The 13749-nt window shown below is 39.3% G+C and overlaps 1 protein-coding gene across 1 annotated transcript in view; it reads left to right on the top strand.

Annotated features, from left to right (window-relative positions):
• The window catches only part of daam2 (dishevelled associated activator of morphogenesis 2), a 104426-nt gene that overhangs the window by 70901 nt on the left and 19776 nt on the right, over positions 1–13749 (top strand). The window contains 10 exon segments of the mRNA XM_036593478.1: positions 1243–1301; positions 1393–1577; positions 3063–3368; positions 4192–4275; positions 4277–4300; positions 4965–4994; positions 6844–6950; positions 9311–9395; positions 10079–10185; positions 11148–11236. Of these exon segments, the coding sequence (XP_036449371.1) occupies positions 1243–1301; positions 1393–1577; positions 3063–3368; positions 4192–4275; positions 4277–4300; positions 4965–4994; positions 6844–6950; positions 9311–9395; positions 10079–10185; positions 11148–11236 (1076 nt within the window).

Here is a 13749-nt window from a genome sequence, read left to right as displayed (position 1 = left end):
CTGCAAACTCTCTTCACTCCATTAGCCTTTGCAGTGCGATTATTTTCCTCGTCTGTCCATCTTTCTGTAATCCTTCTTCAATTTGCTTTGCCTTTTTCAGTCTTTCTATGTTTAGACCAAATAATCAGCATTCGCACACTTCCATTCTCCATCACCACCGAAAGCAAGCCAAGGCCCGTGATTAATGTGTTTAGTCTCCAGTTTGAAGGCAAGGTTGGAAAGTGTTGCACGAGAACAGCTTGTGTGGCGGGAGCTCCTCTGCCAGCTCCTACTGAACTTTGTTTATCTAATTTTTACACTCTTGTGTAATTCTTTCCAGTAGCAAACAGCATCATCTGAATTTAGTAGCTAACGCAAGCCCATTCCTATTCACTGAAGTGGCATTACAGAGCTGAAATGGATCTTCTGCCTTCACTAATGGCCTTTTGGCCTGACATGTTTCTTCTAGCGGTAGGAATAAATTGTCCTACGAAAATAGAGAATGTTTTTTCTCATGTTGGCTGGTAGCTGAAAGCCTTTTGTTTCACCTCAACAATATTGGCGTCAGCTGCAGACTTAATCTCTTCTTTGTTCAAGCTTCGGGGGCAGAAATGTTTAAATAAGTGACAGTAAATCAGAAGTGCTGACATTTAAACTGTTTGCTTATATGGAAAGAGACAACACTCTCCATTATACATCATGCTTCTCTGAGTTCATACTGATCATCTTTTATTTTCCTATATCATTCCATCTCTGTGGGTGCTGTCAGATGTTAATTGTAATTCTGTTGTCTTACTTTCTCTTTGTCCTCCTCAGCTATGGAAAGCAGCGCTTGTCCAGGTCTTTCATTTTAGGCTTTTTCAGAAGGCTGTTCCCATAAACCTCCTAGTCCTCATCTCACCACTGAACTAAAACCTTCTGTAAAGATACAAAGTCATTTAATGACCTCTTATGTCCAAAGTTGGCCCTTCATACCCAGCTTAACCGTGTCTATGATCCTGTGTTGCTGAGATAAAAAGGAAATAACACAATTCATTTTCATACAAACCTTTTAAAATGCTGCTTCAATGTCTCTGATCCCAAGCTGATTACAGATTTGTATTACATTGTTTAATTAACACGCAAAAATAACACAACAGTTGAATTGGTTAATAAAAGCAGAGGTAGGTAAAGTGAAACAGCAGTAGAGCAGAGTTTTTCTTCTATATCCAACCTTGTGAGCTTTTTCCACAGCGTACTAATGGCTTTCCTCTCTGCCAACAGGCTTGTCAATGAGAACGAGGTGAAACAGTGGCGAGACCAGGCAGAGAAGTTTAGGAAAGGTAACTGCAGTACACATGTGAACAAGCGCTGAGAGAGAGAGACAGCGAGAGAGCATTTGAATGATGCTGGATTTCCTATCCGTTCTTTTAGATCATGCAGAGCTCATGGCACGGCTCGAGAGGAAGGAGCGGGAGTGTGACACCAAAACACAAGAGAAAGAGGAAATGATGAAGACTCTAAACAAGATGAAGGATAAGCTGCAGAGGGAAGGAGTGGAGCTGCGCTCTGCCAGAGAGCAGGTTATAGACCTGTCCTCTCGGATCAGCGACTTCTCAGTCAGTATTCTCTTCCCCTCCAGTCCAACGTCCTGGATTACTCAGGTTTAGTTGGATAACTGTTTTTAGGAATGAATGTTATGGCCAAAATACTATATCATGATATTGTATCATGATCTACAGTATTTATCATGAAGTTTAAGAATTTACTACACACTAAAACCAAAATGCAAATTATATATAACATCATAACATTATATATAACGTCATATAACACACAAAAACTGTAACATTAAACCGGTATAGTACTTTTTTAAGGTACGGAATATAAAAATACATCACAGTTGTTCTTAATCCTGGTACTGGAGCACCACTGACCTGTCCCCCCTACTCCCAACACATCTGATACAACTAACAATCTAATTAACAAGCCCTTACTTATGTGAACTGTGGTGGTATAGTCTATAACTAGGTTTGAGAACTGCTGCAGTGTATAATTCAACTGGTTTATTGGTGTGATCTCAAAAATGAAGGTGCCACAAAGGATTTTTTGAGTGATTCCACAGAAGAAAAAAACATTTTTGGATCCCCATTTTTGTCAAAACCCAACTTGCTTCACATAGGGATAGAGCAAAAATGAGGACCTTCTGGGACCCCTTTGAAAACCACTGATGTAAAGGTTTTTAGGAAGAACTTAAGATTTTTTTTAAACAATTTATTATGTGAGTGTTTTTTAAATCTTTAAAAGATTCCTCATATTCACAAAGCCCTTGTTTCAAACATGGTTTTCTGGGGGAGCCAAAAGTGTTTCATACAACATGCTTACATTATGTGCTGGATCTTTAAATTTTAAACAGGTTTGTGACTCACATGTGCCATTTTTACAAAAAATGGTTCCTAAAAGAACCCTCCACTAATAGCTGGTTCTTCTAAGTTATTGTGCAAAGAACCTTTCTGGCACCTTCATTTTTAAGAGTGTTTAGCCCTGGACATGCTGGTGCTCTATGAAGTCATCCAAGCATGGTGAAAAACATGCAAGCAGTAAGGTTCTAGGTTCAGTGGTACTTCTGATGAAAAAAGAATAAAAAAGCATGACAGGTATATCACGGATAAAAATAACGAGAGTAATAAGCGTCACAGTTTAATATCGTCATATCACCCATTGCTAACTACTTTAGACCAGCGCAGAATACTAGGATAGTATCATGGTCTGAGGCCTTAGTCGTTATTGTAAGCATGTTGTATGATTTTTCTGCGTCTTGCTTGATGGAGCTATAATATTTCAAGAAGTTATTTCATTCCAAAAACCATTCCAAACTGATAATTTGTGTGTTTTATTACAGAATGGTTTTATTCTGTAATAAACTCAGACACAGAAAAAATTTCAAATATTGTGATTGGAAGCTAAACCTGCAGAGAACCGAATCAAAAGAGAGAATCGAAAAATAGTTTGGTCTAACAGAATGGAACCACTTTTTCCTGATTCCTAAAAAGAGTTGACAGATGAACTTCACCTGATAATTTATCTTTCTTGTCCTTCTTTAGAATGGAAGTCCATTTCCTCCACCACCTCCTCCACCTGGAGGCCCAATGGCTCCTCCACCGCCGCCCATGATGGGAGGCTTTCCTCCACCTCCTCCTCCACTGCCCTTTTCTAGCCCGCCCCCGCCTCCACCCCCACCTCCCCCTGGTGGTCCTCCTCCTCCTCCTGGAGCACCCCCTATCTTCACTGGAGCTCCACCTCCACCAGGGCCAGCCTCCTTCAGCAGCAGCAGCACCAGCCTGCGCACCAAGAGCATCCCACAGCCATCACACCCACTCAAGTCCTTCAACTGGGCCAAACTGGGCGAGGTGAGCACGTCAGGGTACTGTAATGACTAAATAAACATTAAAGTCTTGCTTAAATGTCATGAATCAAACGTCGAGCAAATACATGTGCAGGTTGGGCACTCTGAGAAAACATTGTGTAATGCTTTGGCTTTCTCTCAAAGGGAAAAGACAGGACTGTTTAACACTGTATTTGAAGGCTGCCTACAAAAGGACTTAATAGCACATGCATAAGCAAGTTATAATATACCTAAAAAGGAGTATTTAAATATTTGCAAAATTACATATTGGAAGTTACTTTATAAAAACATCTTATGTTGACATAAGTGCTCTTACACTGAAGTGATGGATGTTTGTTCCTTTTATGACACTGTTATGAAGCATCATTTCCATGTAACTGAGCGTGTAAGTCAGAGGCCTAGTTAAAAACACCATATATCAGTTTTGTGAAAGATCTTGATGCCCTGAAACTGTTGCCCTGAGATGTTTGAGGACATATTTAATAGAACTGATGCAAAATATGACAATCTTAACTAGGCCTCTACTTTTATAACAGTCCAAAATAAATGTCCATCACTTTAGTTTAGGTGTCCTTAGATCAATACTGTTTCATTTGCTTCATAAACACCTGATGTCATCTTGCAAATACTGACATAAACTGTTCAAGAATACACGGGTGTTGCTTTTAAATATGTCATTCGATGATTATGCATGTGTTATGAAGTCCAAATGTAGATAGCTTTCAAATAAAATGTTTCCATTCATTTTCAGAGCCTGACAAACAGTTTTCCGGAATCTGTATCCCTCTTGATCATCTCTCATGCTGCATCTTCCCTTATTTCCACAGAACAAGATCACTGGTACCATTTGGCATGACATTGATGACCTGAGGGCCTTCAAAGTTCTCGATCTGAAGGAAATTGAGAAGATGTTTCTCAGCTTATCAGAGGCAACAAGTATGGACAGTTTGGCTAAATGCATGGTTCATCTCAGTTGTGCTTGAGCCAAATGCTCAAATAAAAGACCCAAAGAGAAAACGTTCTCATATAGTCTCACGTCAGGCTTGAATTAAGTTGTGTTTGACTGGTTGTTGAACGTGTACGAGAATGAGTTTGCAGTAGAAACAAAGCTCTTCCTCTAGTAGTCAGCAGTAGCTACAGCAGCTGTTCTTTGCTGAATGGCTCGTTGTGCTTCAGAGGCTGTAGAGCTTAAGCATGTGGTAGTATCTTTAGTGCTTTCATTGGGCTAACAGATGCTCTTTTAGGCCTCACAGTGCCAATAACGGGTATCAAAAGCATAGCCAATGACACAGCCTGTCCTAATAACATGACAGTTATTCAATTTACCAAAGTCAAATACATAAAATTTACTATATTAGCCTATTTGGATTTAAAGTTTTCCCATATTTATTGATTGTTTATATAGTCAATCAGTTCTTTGTGGCATCAATAAACTGGGCCTAAGAGGATGTGTGGAGCATCCAGCCCTGCATGTAGTCTGATCTTCAGCCCAGCTCTGGCTGAGCTTTTTGCTGTTGTTCTGCTGCTTGAGAAACTAATCTCTGCATGTTTTCCGATGTTTTTATTCTCTCTCTGCCGCTCTCTACATCTGCCTGCCCAGGAGCTGCTCACTAACCAATCCTTCAAGCAGGTGAGTCTTCAGTTTCTGTAGTAAGTGCCTTTAGCTTTCTGCTGTTCCCAGCAATTTGCCTTTAGCCACACATTTCATGTGTTTGTGTAGTTTGTGCATTTTGAATTGTGAGTTGGTTAAAAAGTGTGCATAAAAACCATGTTTAAGGTTGAATTTCTATAGCTACTACAATGTCCATAGAGGTAATTGTGACCATTTGAATTTAATGCTTATTTATACCACAACTTAAAGAATAACTGGAAAAGTAAATAATTTTGTTGTGATAGGAATACAACAATAAAACATAAAAGCCACCATCTTCTTCAGCACCACATTCTCTCATAGTTGCCCCCTGACCTGTCTGACCTGTCCCATTCTATTGCAGCTATTACATCTTGTTCTGAATTGTACTTTATAAACTATTTGCCAGTTCTTTCCACACATTTTGTGAGGTAAATGAGATGTGGCCACTTTGGCATTTTGAGATAGAAATACTCAGATAAGGCAAATAGGCTGCTGGTTAACCGCTGCCAAAATAGCATTCGAGTCTTTGGAATAGCGGGAAAATAGATGAAACACAGTCTAATTTTCATAGTCAGTATGATGGCCAGTGGTTTTCTGAGGCAGACATACTCAGAACTAACTGGTTCTTAACAATGTCAGACTAAAATATGCCCTAATTTAGTAAAAGTCAGGGAACAGTGCACATTTTTATTTTTATTTTTTTTCAAAATTATTACCTCTCAAAAATTCAAAATGACCATTTTGATCTTTGTAGTGTTAAAGTAGTGAATTTAGCTATCGCATTTTAACTGAGCAGTTTAGAAAATCAGTCGGCGAACTGTGCAAACAAAGCTGTTCCTGATGTTTGTGCAGTGTCTGATTGATGTTACTCTTTCATGCCACGTTTTAGACTTTAAGCTAAAGTGCTGTTATAATTGCAATAAGCACTCCACCCCCAAGCTCAGTATTTCCTAAAGGTTTGCCGCCCAACACATCTGCAGGGCTGGTAGTGAGTGGCGTTTTGGCTTGGCCTGAAAGTTGCATGAGTAGGAGTGGTCCCCTGCCCTCCTGCCAAACCAAAAACCTCGCCAGTCACTCCTGAGAAAGAGGGAGAACAGCACCACAGCCAGCCATGGAAGAAGTGAGCCTTATTTGGACCCTGGTCCAGGGGCAGTTGCATCACTCCTGAACACTCAGAGAACATACAGAGCACAGGAAAAGCTTTCGACCCATAAATAGCATACTGTACTTTAAACACGCGCCTCTCAACAGCCAAAGTTCTCTCACATGTCTGCTGAGCTTCAGTCACATGGTGCTCGCTCACCGTCTGCTCTGAATCCCGCTGCTGCTTCCTGTCCTTTGAGTGGTTTATGGAAAGTTATGGATTTAATGTCCGTATTATGACTCACTGCATCTTCTCACAGTTTCCTTTGTTTATCTAATACTGCACCAATATATTCTCCTTCACTGGAATAATTTTCATGATTGTAAAACATGGTGAACATTTATTGTCGCCTTATTATCCCTATAAAGGCGAGTACATGATCCCTGATGTAAGATTTGGCACATTCATGAACTGGAAAGCCAGTTCACCCACACACTGTACAGCTAAGCTGCTCATGGAGAAGGATTCGGGATCGGCCAGTCGTTCGATCGGCAATAAATCTGTGCTATCTGTGCACTTTTTCCACGTTTTAACAATAAAATAAATCTTGCGGAATTTTTTCAGATTTTTTTTTTTCTTTTTTTTTGAGGGTTGTTCCAAATTACATCAAGTTTAGGCCATGAGTTCTCATGCAAGGTGCTTCTAAATACAGTCCACTTATCGTTCTGATGACATCATCTCCTCTTTTTTGTTTCTCTGCAGAAGGAGACGGGTTCCATGGACGACTTGTACCTGAGCTCGCGGAAAGTAAAGGAGCTGTCAGTCATCGATGGGCGGCGGGCACAGAATTGCGTTATCTTGCTCTCCAAGTATGTACTTAATGAGTCAGCTCACTGTTGACTCAGCACTTTCATTCGCTGTGGAGACGCTGATTTTATGCTTATGTGGATGTGAACTACTCAGGATAAAAGGCGTCACCCTGAGGGAACAAGCTGCCAGCTTTGAATGATAATGTTATTCACATTTTTCTTTTGCTAGTCCTCAGTGTTTTAAGGTAGAGTTAAACCCATTTACACAGTAATGAAAGATGCATGTTGGTTCATTACCATGTTTAGGCCCTCAGAGATTGTTGAGTCAACACGTTTGCCCATTTGACAGTGTGTAACTTGCTTTGTATTGGCGATGTAACAGGTTTCAGAGCTGCTCTGCAATAGATAAAGAGGTGTATTTTGCCTGGAGTTAAAAATAAATTGAAAAAGGAGGCTAAAATGAGCATTAGAATTCTAAACATTGGTTTCTGTAGAAACATATTTCATTAATATAGTAAATTGTAACCTTTGCCCTGTATATTGTCTATGCAGTTGAAAATGACATAAGCATGGGCTTGGCATGGATTGCTCTCTTAAACAGATATTTAAAGGGGAATTCCTGAAACTGATTTTTCAAAGTTTCTGAATGATTCAGTCACTGAGTGATTCAGAGTGGTTTGATGTGAAATGGTTAATTCTAGAGAAGCTTACCGACTCCTATTTCATTACAGTGGTGGTGATAAGAACCAGGGGTCGCAATGTCTACAACGCAAATATGGACGTTTTATTTACTATCCAAAATGACCAGCGAATTTATGCATCTTCTGAGTTTTTATATGTAAAGTTAATAATGATAAAACAATATCAAAACTGAAACAGAAAGTTTTCGTTGGGGACTGATTTGCCTGACAACACCCAGCATGCACCTCTCCACCATGAAGGAGTTTTTAAAAAAAAAAAGAAAAGAAAGAAAAAGAAATTTAGGCCAAAGTCTTCTCAAAACAATTGGCTCAGGCATCAGGCAGCATATCCATAACCATTTAGATGTAATTAAACTCTTCAGACGTCTGGTTCCTATCACTACTGTGGACTCCACAAGTTTGAGTGACTTTGTTTTCATCTTAATGATTTAATTATGTAGAAATATTGAGAAATCAGTGAAGGAGAAACCTCCTTTTATTATAAGCATCCAGATTAATTTTGTGTTTGCTTTGTGTTCATTTCAGATCACCACCAGTCTAAAGATTTTTATGATTTTATAGTTCTTTTAAACTTTGCCTCATTGTGACCTTGAAGGGTTAGTTAAAATTCCACACATGGGCTGTCAGCTCTACGGATGAAACAGCCTGTTTTGTTTACTTCTGTGCCAAATTTTGGAGAATGCATTAGAGCTAGAGAAAGCTCAGTCTGCCTCTGCAGGCCCAGGGGGCAGCTAACATCCTAATGAGGGCAGCACGAGGTCGATGGAGCTTTGTAGAGCAGTCGGGCCCCTATTGATCACAGCTTACAGAGCAATGCATTGATTAACCCCAACACAATCACTGCTGGGTGTAGGTCACCGAGGTTCATTCACGTGTTTGTGTGTGTGATTACATGATACATGATGAAACCCACACTCAGTGTTCTGGCACGCTTGGTGCATCAGATGCACAAAAACTGACTTAGATAAATGTGTGTTTACTGTGTAGTTAAGTAAATGGACTCAGGGATGGGCAATATGACAATAATTTACTGTGTCATGATAAAATATGTCACAATGAGCCACAATATGCTTTTTTCAGTCAGTACTTAAAGAACACTGACCCATGTTTAATATGATTTAATGAGTTGCACGATGTGAAATTTTGAATGAAAATCATTGTATTCTTAGTTTTTGAGTTTTATTTTTTAAATGTGCCACCACTGGTGCAATCTGTCTATTCCAGCTTATCACACCCAAGAAAATGTAACCATCATGACACTTGTCATATATAGTGAAGGTGTCTTTAAGTATCGCAATGTTGTGTTTTTGCCATATCGCCTACCCTTTCAGCTAGAAATCCATTGTTCTTCAGTTTCACTTTAGCCATTCATGTATTGAGTTAATAATTCCTTTTTTGGGATTAATATAACTTTGTTCTGTTCGTTCAGCTCCTGGATTGCTTTGCTGGTACTCACACTTCTCAATTTGGTGCTTTAGCATTTTATTATAAACCTAAAAAGCTACAATAACTGAATAACTTCAGTTTCTGTGCTGATCGATGCTGGATCCACAATATTTCCAAAGGAAGATTAGGACTTCAGTTTCACCTGATTTTTTTTATTTTTTTTTTTATTCCTGCTCAGTTCAGGCTACTTTTACTTGTACTTGTAAGCTATAACTCTTACTTGAATGTGGACCCAGCCCATCTCATTATTTCTTATTATTTCTGCCCATGCAGGTTGAAAATGAGCAATGAGGAGATCAAGAGAGCCATTCTGGAAATGGATGAGAGAGAGGAGCTGGCTAAAGATATGTTAGAGCAGGTATTCTGAAGCTTACAGTGTTGATATCTCAGCTGCAGGACTTGTGACTATTTGATGTGGTTAAGTATGCACTGTATTTAAAGAGAAGCCAGAGCAAACACACTATTATTTATATCAACCCCTCAAGTGATAGTTTGGTCCAAAACAGACTTGCTTGTGTAGTTTCTTCCACTGTTTCTTTCTGTTATTGATAAAAATGATAAAACATATTAAGAAATGGTAGTAGTAGCCATCTAGAAGCTACAGCTTTGCTCATAGTTTTCTACTTTTACAGTCTATTAAGTTTGTCCAAGTCTATTTGAGATTACTTAACAGCTGTGGTTTGAGGCAAGTATGTGATGTTTTAGGCATGCACCTCGCAAAAAATGCTAATTGGTGGCTATAAGCTTTTATTACTTGTTAGCTACACTAGCCTTGAAGTGCAGAACTGAAGGAGCAATGACACCAAAGTTTGGAAAAATGGTGTAAATTAGATATTTTTTTAAAACTGGAAGGCCCAATATGTGGATCCTCACTCCTGTTATTATACAACTCACATATTAGCTTCTTAGCAGTTACTGAATGCAAAGTATTCAGATTAAAATGAATTTATAGATTCCTAACTTATAGCCTCCTGACACAACTATAGGGATTTGAATCTATAATACAATGTATGGATAACCTGTGCATCTTTTTGTGGGCAGCTGCTGAAATTTGTTCCTGAGAAGAGTGATATCGACCTCCTGGAGGAGCACAAGCATGAGCTGGAGCGCATGGCCCGGGCCGACCGCTTCCTCTTCGAGATGAGCAGGTGAGGGCTGGTCATTTAGATGATTGTTGCTTAGACAGTAATAAATGAACCCTGCAGTGAGTGTGAGCTGAGGTAAAGCTTTGTTTGGGAGCAACACTGTACTGGTTTAATATGGAAGTACAGTATATCTTTGTCTAAGATAAGTGGTCTTTTCATGTGCAGATGAAAAACATCCCATTTTCATGAATGAGAATTCCCTCTCATTGTGGTCTCCTTGATTACTAATGGCATGTTTTTGTCTTTTATAAAGTGAGCCTGTGGTCTCTTGAATTTCCACTACCTCCTCTCTAGTCTCACCGGCGCCCCGAACACTCTATTATTTTCCCTTCTTTATCATTCAATATGCCCTCTGCCTCCTCCTTAGGCGGAGGGGGGTCCCCTGCATCTTACACAAGATTCTGTATGAACGTTTGAAGCTTGCTGTAGCTTATTAATGATAAAAGCTTTGGAATTTATGTGGAGGAGACCAGCTTTCTTTGAAATGACTCTCTCCCCTGGTGACTCTCCACAAATAAAGGTTCCTGAATGTTTGTTGGCTTGGATGGACAGTTCTAGGAAAAAGCTTTAAGTTGTGTACAGCAAGGGTGTCCAAACTTTTTGTCTGGGGGGTCCAAACTGCAGTGTTTGTGGTGGACTGAGAGCCCAAAAGACAAAACATGAAAAATAAACAAGGCAGAAATACTTTTTTACACTTTATACACTATACTACATTATGCTATATTTTGTTTATAAAATACTAACAAAATACAACATTTAACAAATTTAAAAGGAAAATAAGTCTTTGTGGGCCTACTTTGGCCCACGGACCACACTTTGGGCAGCTCGGGTATGTGCCTTTGATGTTCTCCAAGGCTCTTTATAGAGGTATCCATTGAAAGGTCTTTTGGGAAATAAAAATGGTTCATCTTAGTTTTTTAAGTGTAACTTTTTTTCCTTTTTCTTTGCCTTTCTGTCTCTTTTAGGATTGACCACTACCAGCAAAGGCTCCAGTCTCTCTTCTTCAAAAAGAAGTTTGCAGAACGACTCGCAGAGACGAAGCCAAAGGTTGAGGGTAAGTTTTTGATTACTGTGTGTGGTATTGCAACTCACTAGTCAAAGCCACTTCCAAGTAATACAGAACAGTTCATTCTCAAGAGAACTTAACAGGGATGCCCATAACTTCTGTCTGTCTGTGTCTGAGAGAAAGAAAGAGAGAGAGCGAGAGAGAGAGAGAATGGGGTGGGAGTGGGGTACTACACAGTGTTGGTGTGTGTGTGCATGTGTATGGCTCCTGTGCTTGAGTTTCTCTCCAGTTCAAATAAAGAATGGGGTTACCAGGGAGGCTGTTTTGGAAAGCTGGCAAATGTTGAGAGGGGAGTCACTCTCTTATAAACACTGCTCACTGCTTCAAAGAGTTAGAATACACTTCATGCAAAGGGTATTGTGTGTGCTCTGAATGTGTGCTATGTGTGTTTGTCGTGTGTGAACAGAAGCTGCCCTGCTGTCTGGCTCAGGACCCCTCTGTAGACCTCATTAACACATTTGGCTCACCTGAAAGGCCACTGCAGCAACTTAGCCACCCATAACTCCCCTCACCCCCCCAAATAGAATCCTTATGTTAACCCTTTAAGATGTTAACCCTTTAAGGCATTTTATCTACTGTTTCCTGCCAATAATGCGAATTCTGTATGCTGCTGTTGTGTTTATTCGATATGTATATGTATTTATATGTGATCTAATGAAGCCGAAGATTCTGAGGTTTTTATTTATATTGTGTACCATTTTGAACAAGAAAACACATGGATAGGAGTATAATTCATAATCATCAGTCATACTTTATCATTACTCTGACAAACAAATGAGTCATAAGCTCTTACCAATCGGAATCATACTTTGAATGGGCACACATGCTCACGCGGAAAACACGGTGCTTTTGATGAAAAAGGAAGCATCGTACATCTTTTACACAGTGATAGAAAACATTGTAGCGCACAAAGCTCCAGTTCCATATGCTGAAATTAATAAAATGATTTTATCCTTGTCAGTGGGGACGTTCAGGTGGAATAACTCCTCTAGCAGCAGATTTAAATGAGCAGATTTTCATTTTTTGTGTTTGTTTTTGGGTCTGGTACCGGGCGTGTCAGGCTCATGTGGTTAAATGGGTTTGAGTAGGGGTGTAATTTCTGACTTCACAATGACGAAATTATGATTCCTTAGGAAATGATTCAGTGCGTTTTGAAACCTCAGATTTCACCAAGATTCAATTATATTTAATTCTTTTGGTACGGTTTGGAATTATTTTTAAAAAATACACTGAATATCAGTGTAAGACTGTAGGAATTATTTCCACAGCCAAATATGACAAATACAGGCATCATAACCAAAGAGAACAACATAGTAACCATAAGCCAAAGACATTAATGTCACTGTCATCACTCCAAATTGGAAACTTTACTGGAGAAGAAAAAGCATTCTTAACCATGTGAACACAGCAAAACCGCTACCAGACCCTAAAAAACTGCTCATTTAAATCTGCTGCCAGAGGAGTTACATCATGTCTATGTCCCTATTTTATCAGTTTTACCATGTAGAGTCTGAGCTTTCTGTGTGGGCCCATGTTTTCTATCACTGTTTAAAAGATGCATCAGGCTTCTTTTATTGTTAGAAATACTGTGTTTTTTTTCCAGAGCAAATCAGTACAGTAAGCACTTATTTACTGATTTCTTTAATCTCAGTAATGATAAAACATGACTTATGTGTGAATTATATTCCTATTCATGCGTTTGCTTGTTCAAAATGGTAGTTTGTGAGACAAACTGAATAGGTCATGTTCTTTACATATCAAAATGTAACAGCAGCATTCAGAAATTGTGTTAATTTAGACATTTTTGCATCAGCCTTAAAGGTTAACTTTGAATTGAAGTTAAAGTATCAAGGGTTTTTTTTTATTTTATTTTATTTTTTTTTACTGTTTCTGTTGGTCTGTTCATATTAAATGTTCACACATTGCAAAGGGCAGCTGACATTTTCAAATTCTTAAAAAAAAAAATACAGTTAGTTTTAGAAAACAGCCTGAGAATCCTGTATTGGCCAAAAATAAGTGCATAATTTATTGACTATTATTACAATCTACACTTTTTCAAAAGCAGTGCAGTTGAATCAGCGCTTTCATCAGACTCTCTCAGGACGGATAGTTTCATGCGAAAATGGAGATAAATTTGGCCGAGGTACAAAAGCAGTGCAGGGCATGCAATAAAGAAACATCTGTTGCTAACAAGCTACATTACTAGCCCCACCTGTTTGTGCTGTTTTATCTTAGCTGGACGTCTGGGTGGAAACCCGCACACGGGTGCGTCAGTTAACATTGAGAACGAGAACGATCCCACACTTTCCCTGCCATGGCCTGTCTGAGAGTATAAATCAAAGAAGAGGCCACCCAGGACCACGCAGCGGAGGACTAGAGCCTAAATTGGCTTTATAGACTATGGAGAACGTCTTTAACTAGCATCAGCGAGGAACAACAAATGCTGGCCAGGGTTTCTCTGACCCTGCCTTTGCTTGTTCACTTGTGTCAACATGCAGGCA

The sequence above is a fragment of the Colossoma macropomum genome, unplaced genomic scaffold, assembly GCF_904425465.1.
Source record: "Colossoma macropomum unplaced genomic scaffold, Colossoma_macropomum, whole genome shotgun sequence".
Classification (NCBI taxonomy): Eukaryota; Metazoa; Chordata; class Actinopteri; order Characiformes; family Serrasalmidae; genus Colossoma; species Colossoma macropomum.
Note: the sequence above shows the minus strand (reverse complement) of the source record. Positions and strands in the feature narration are given on the sequence as shown.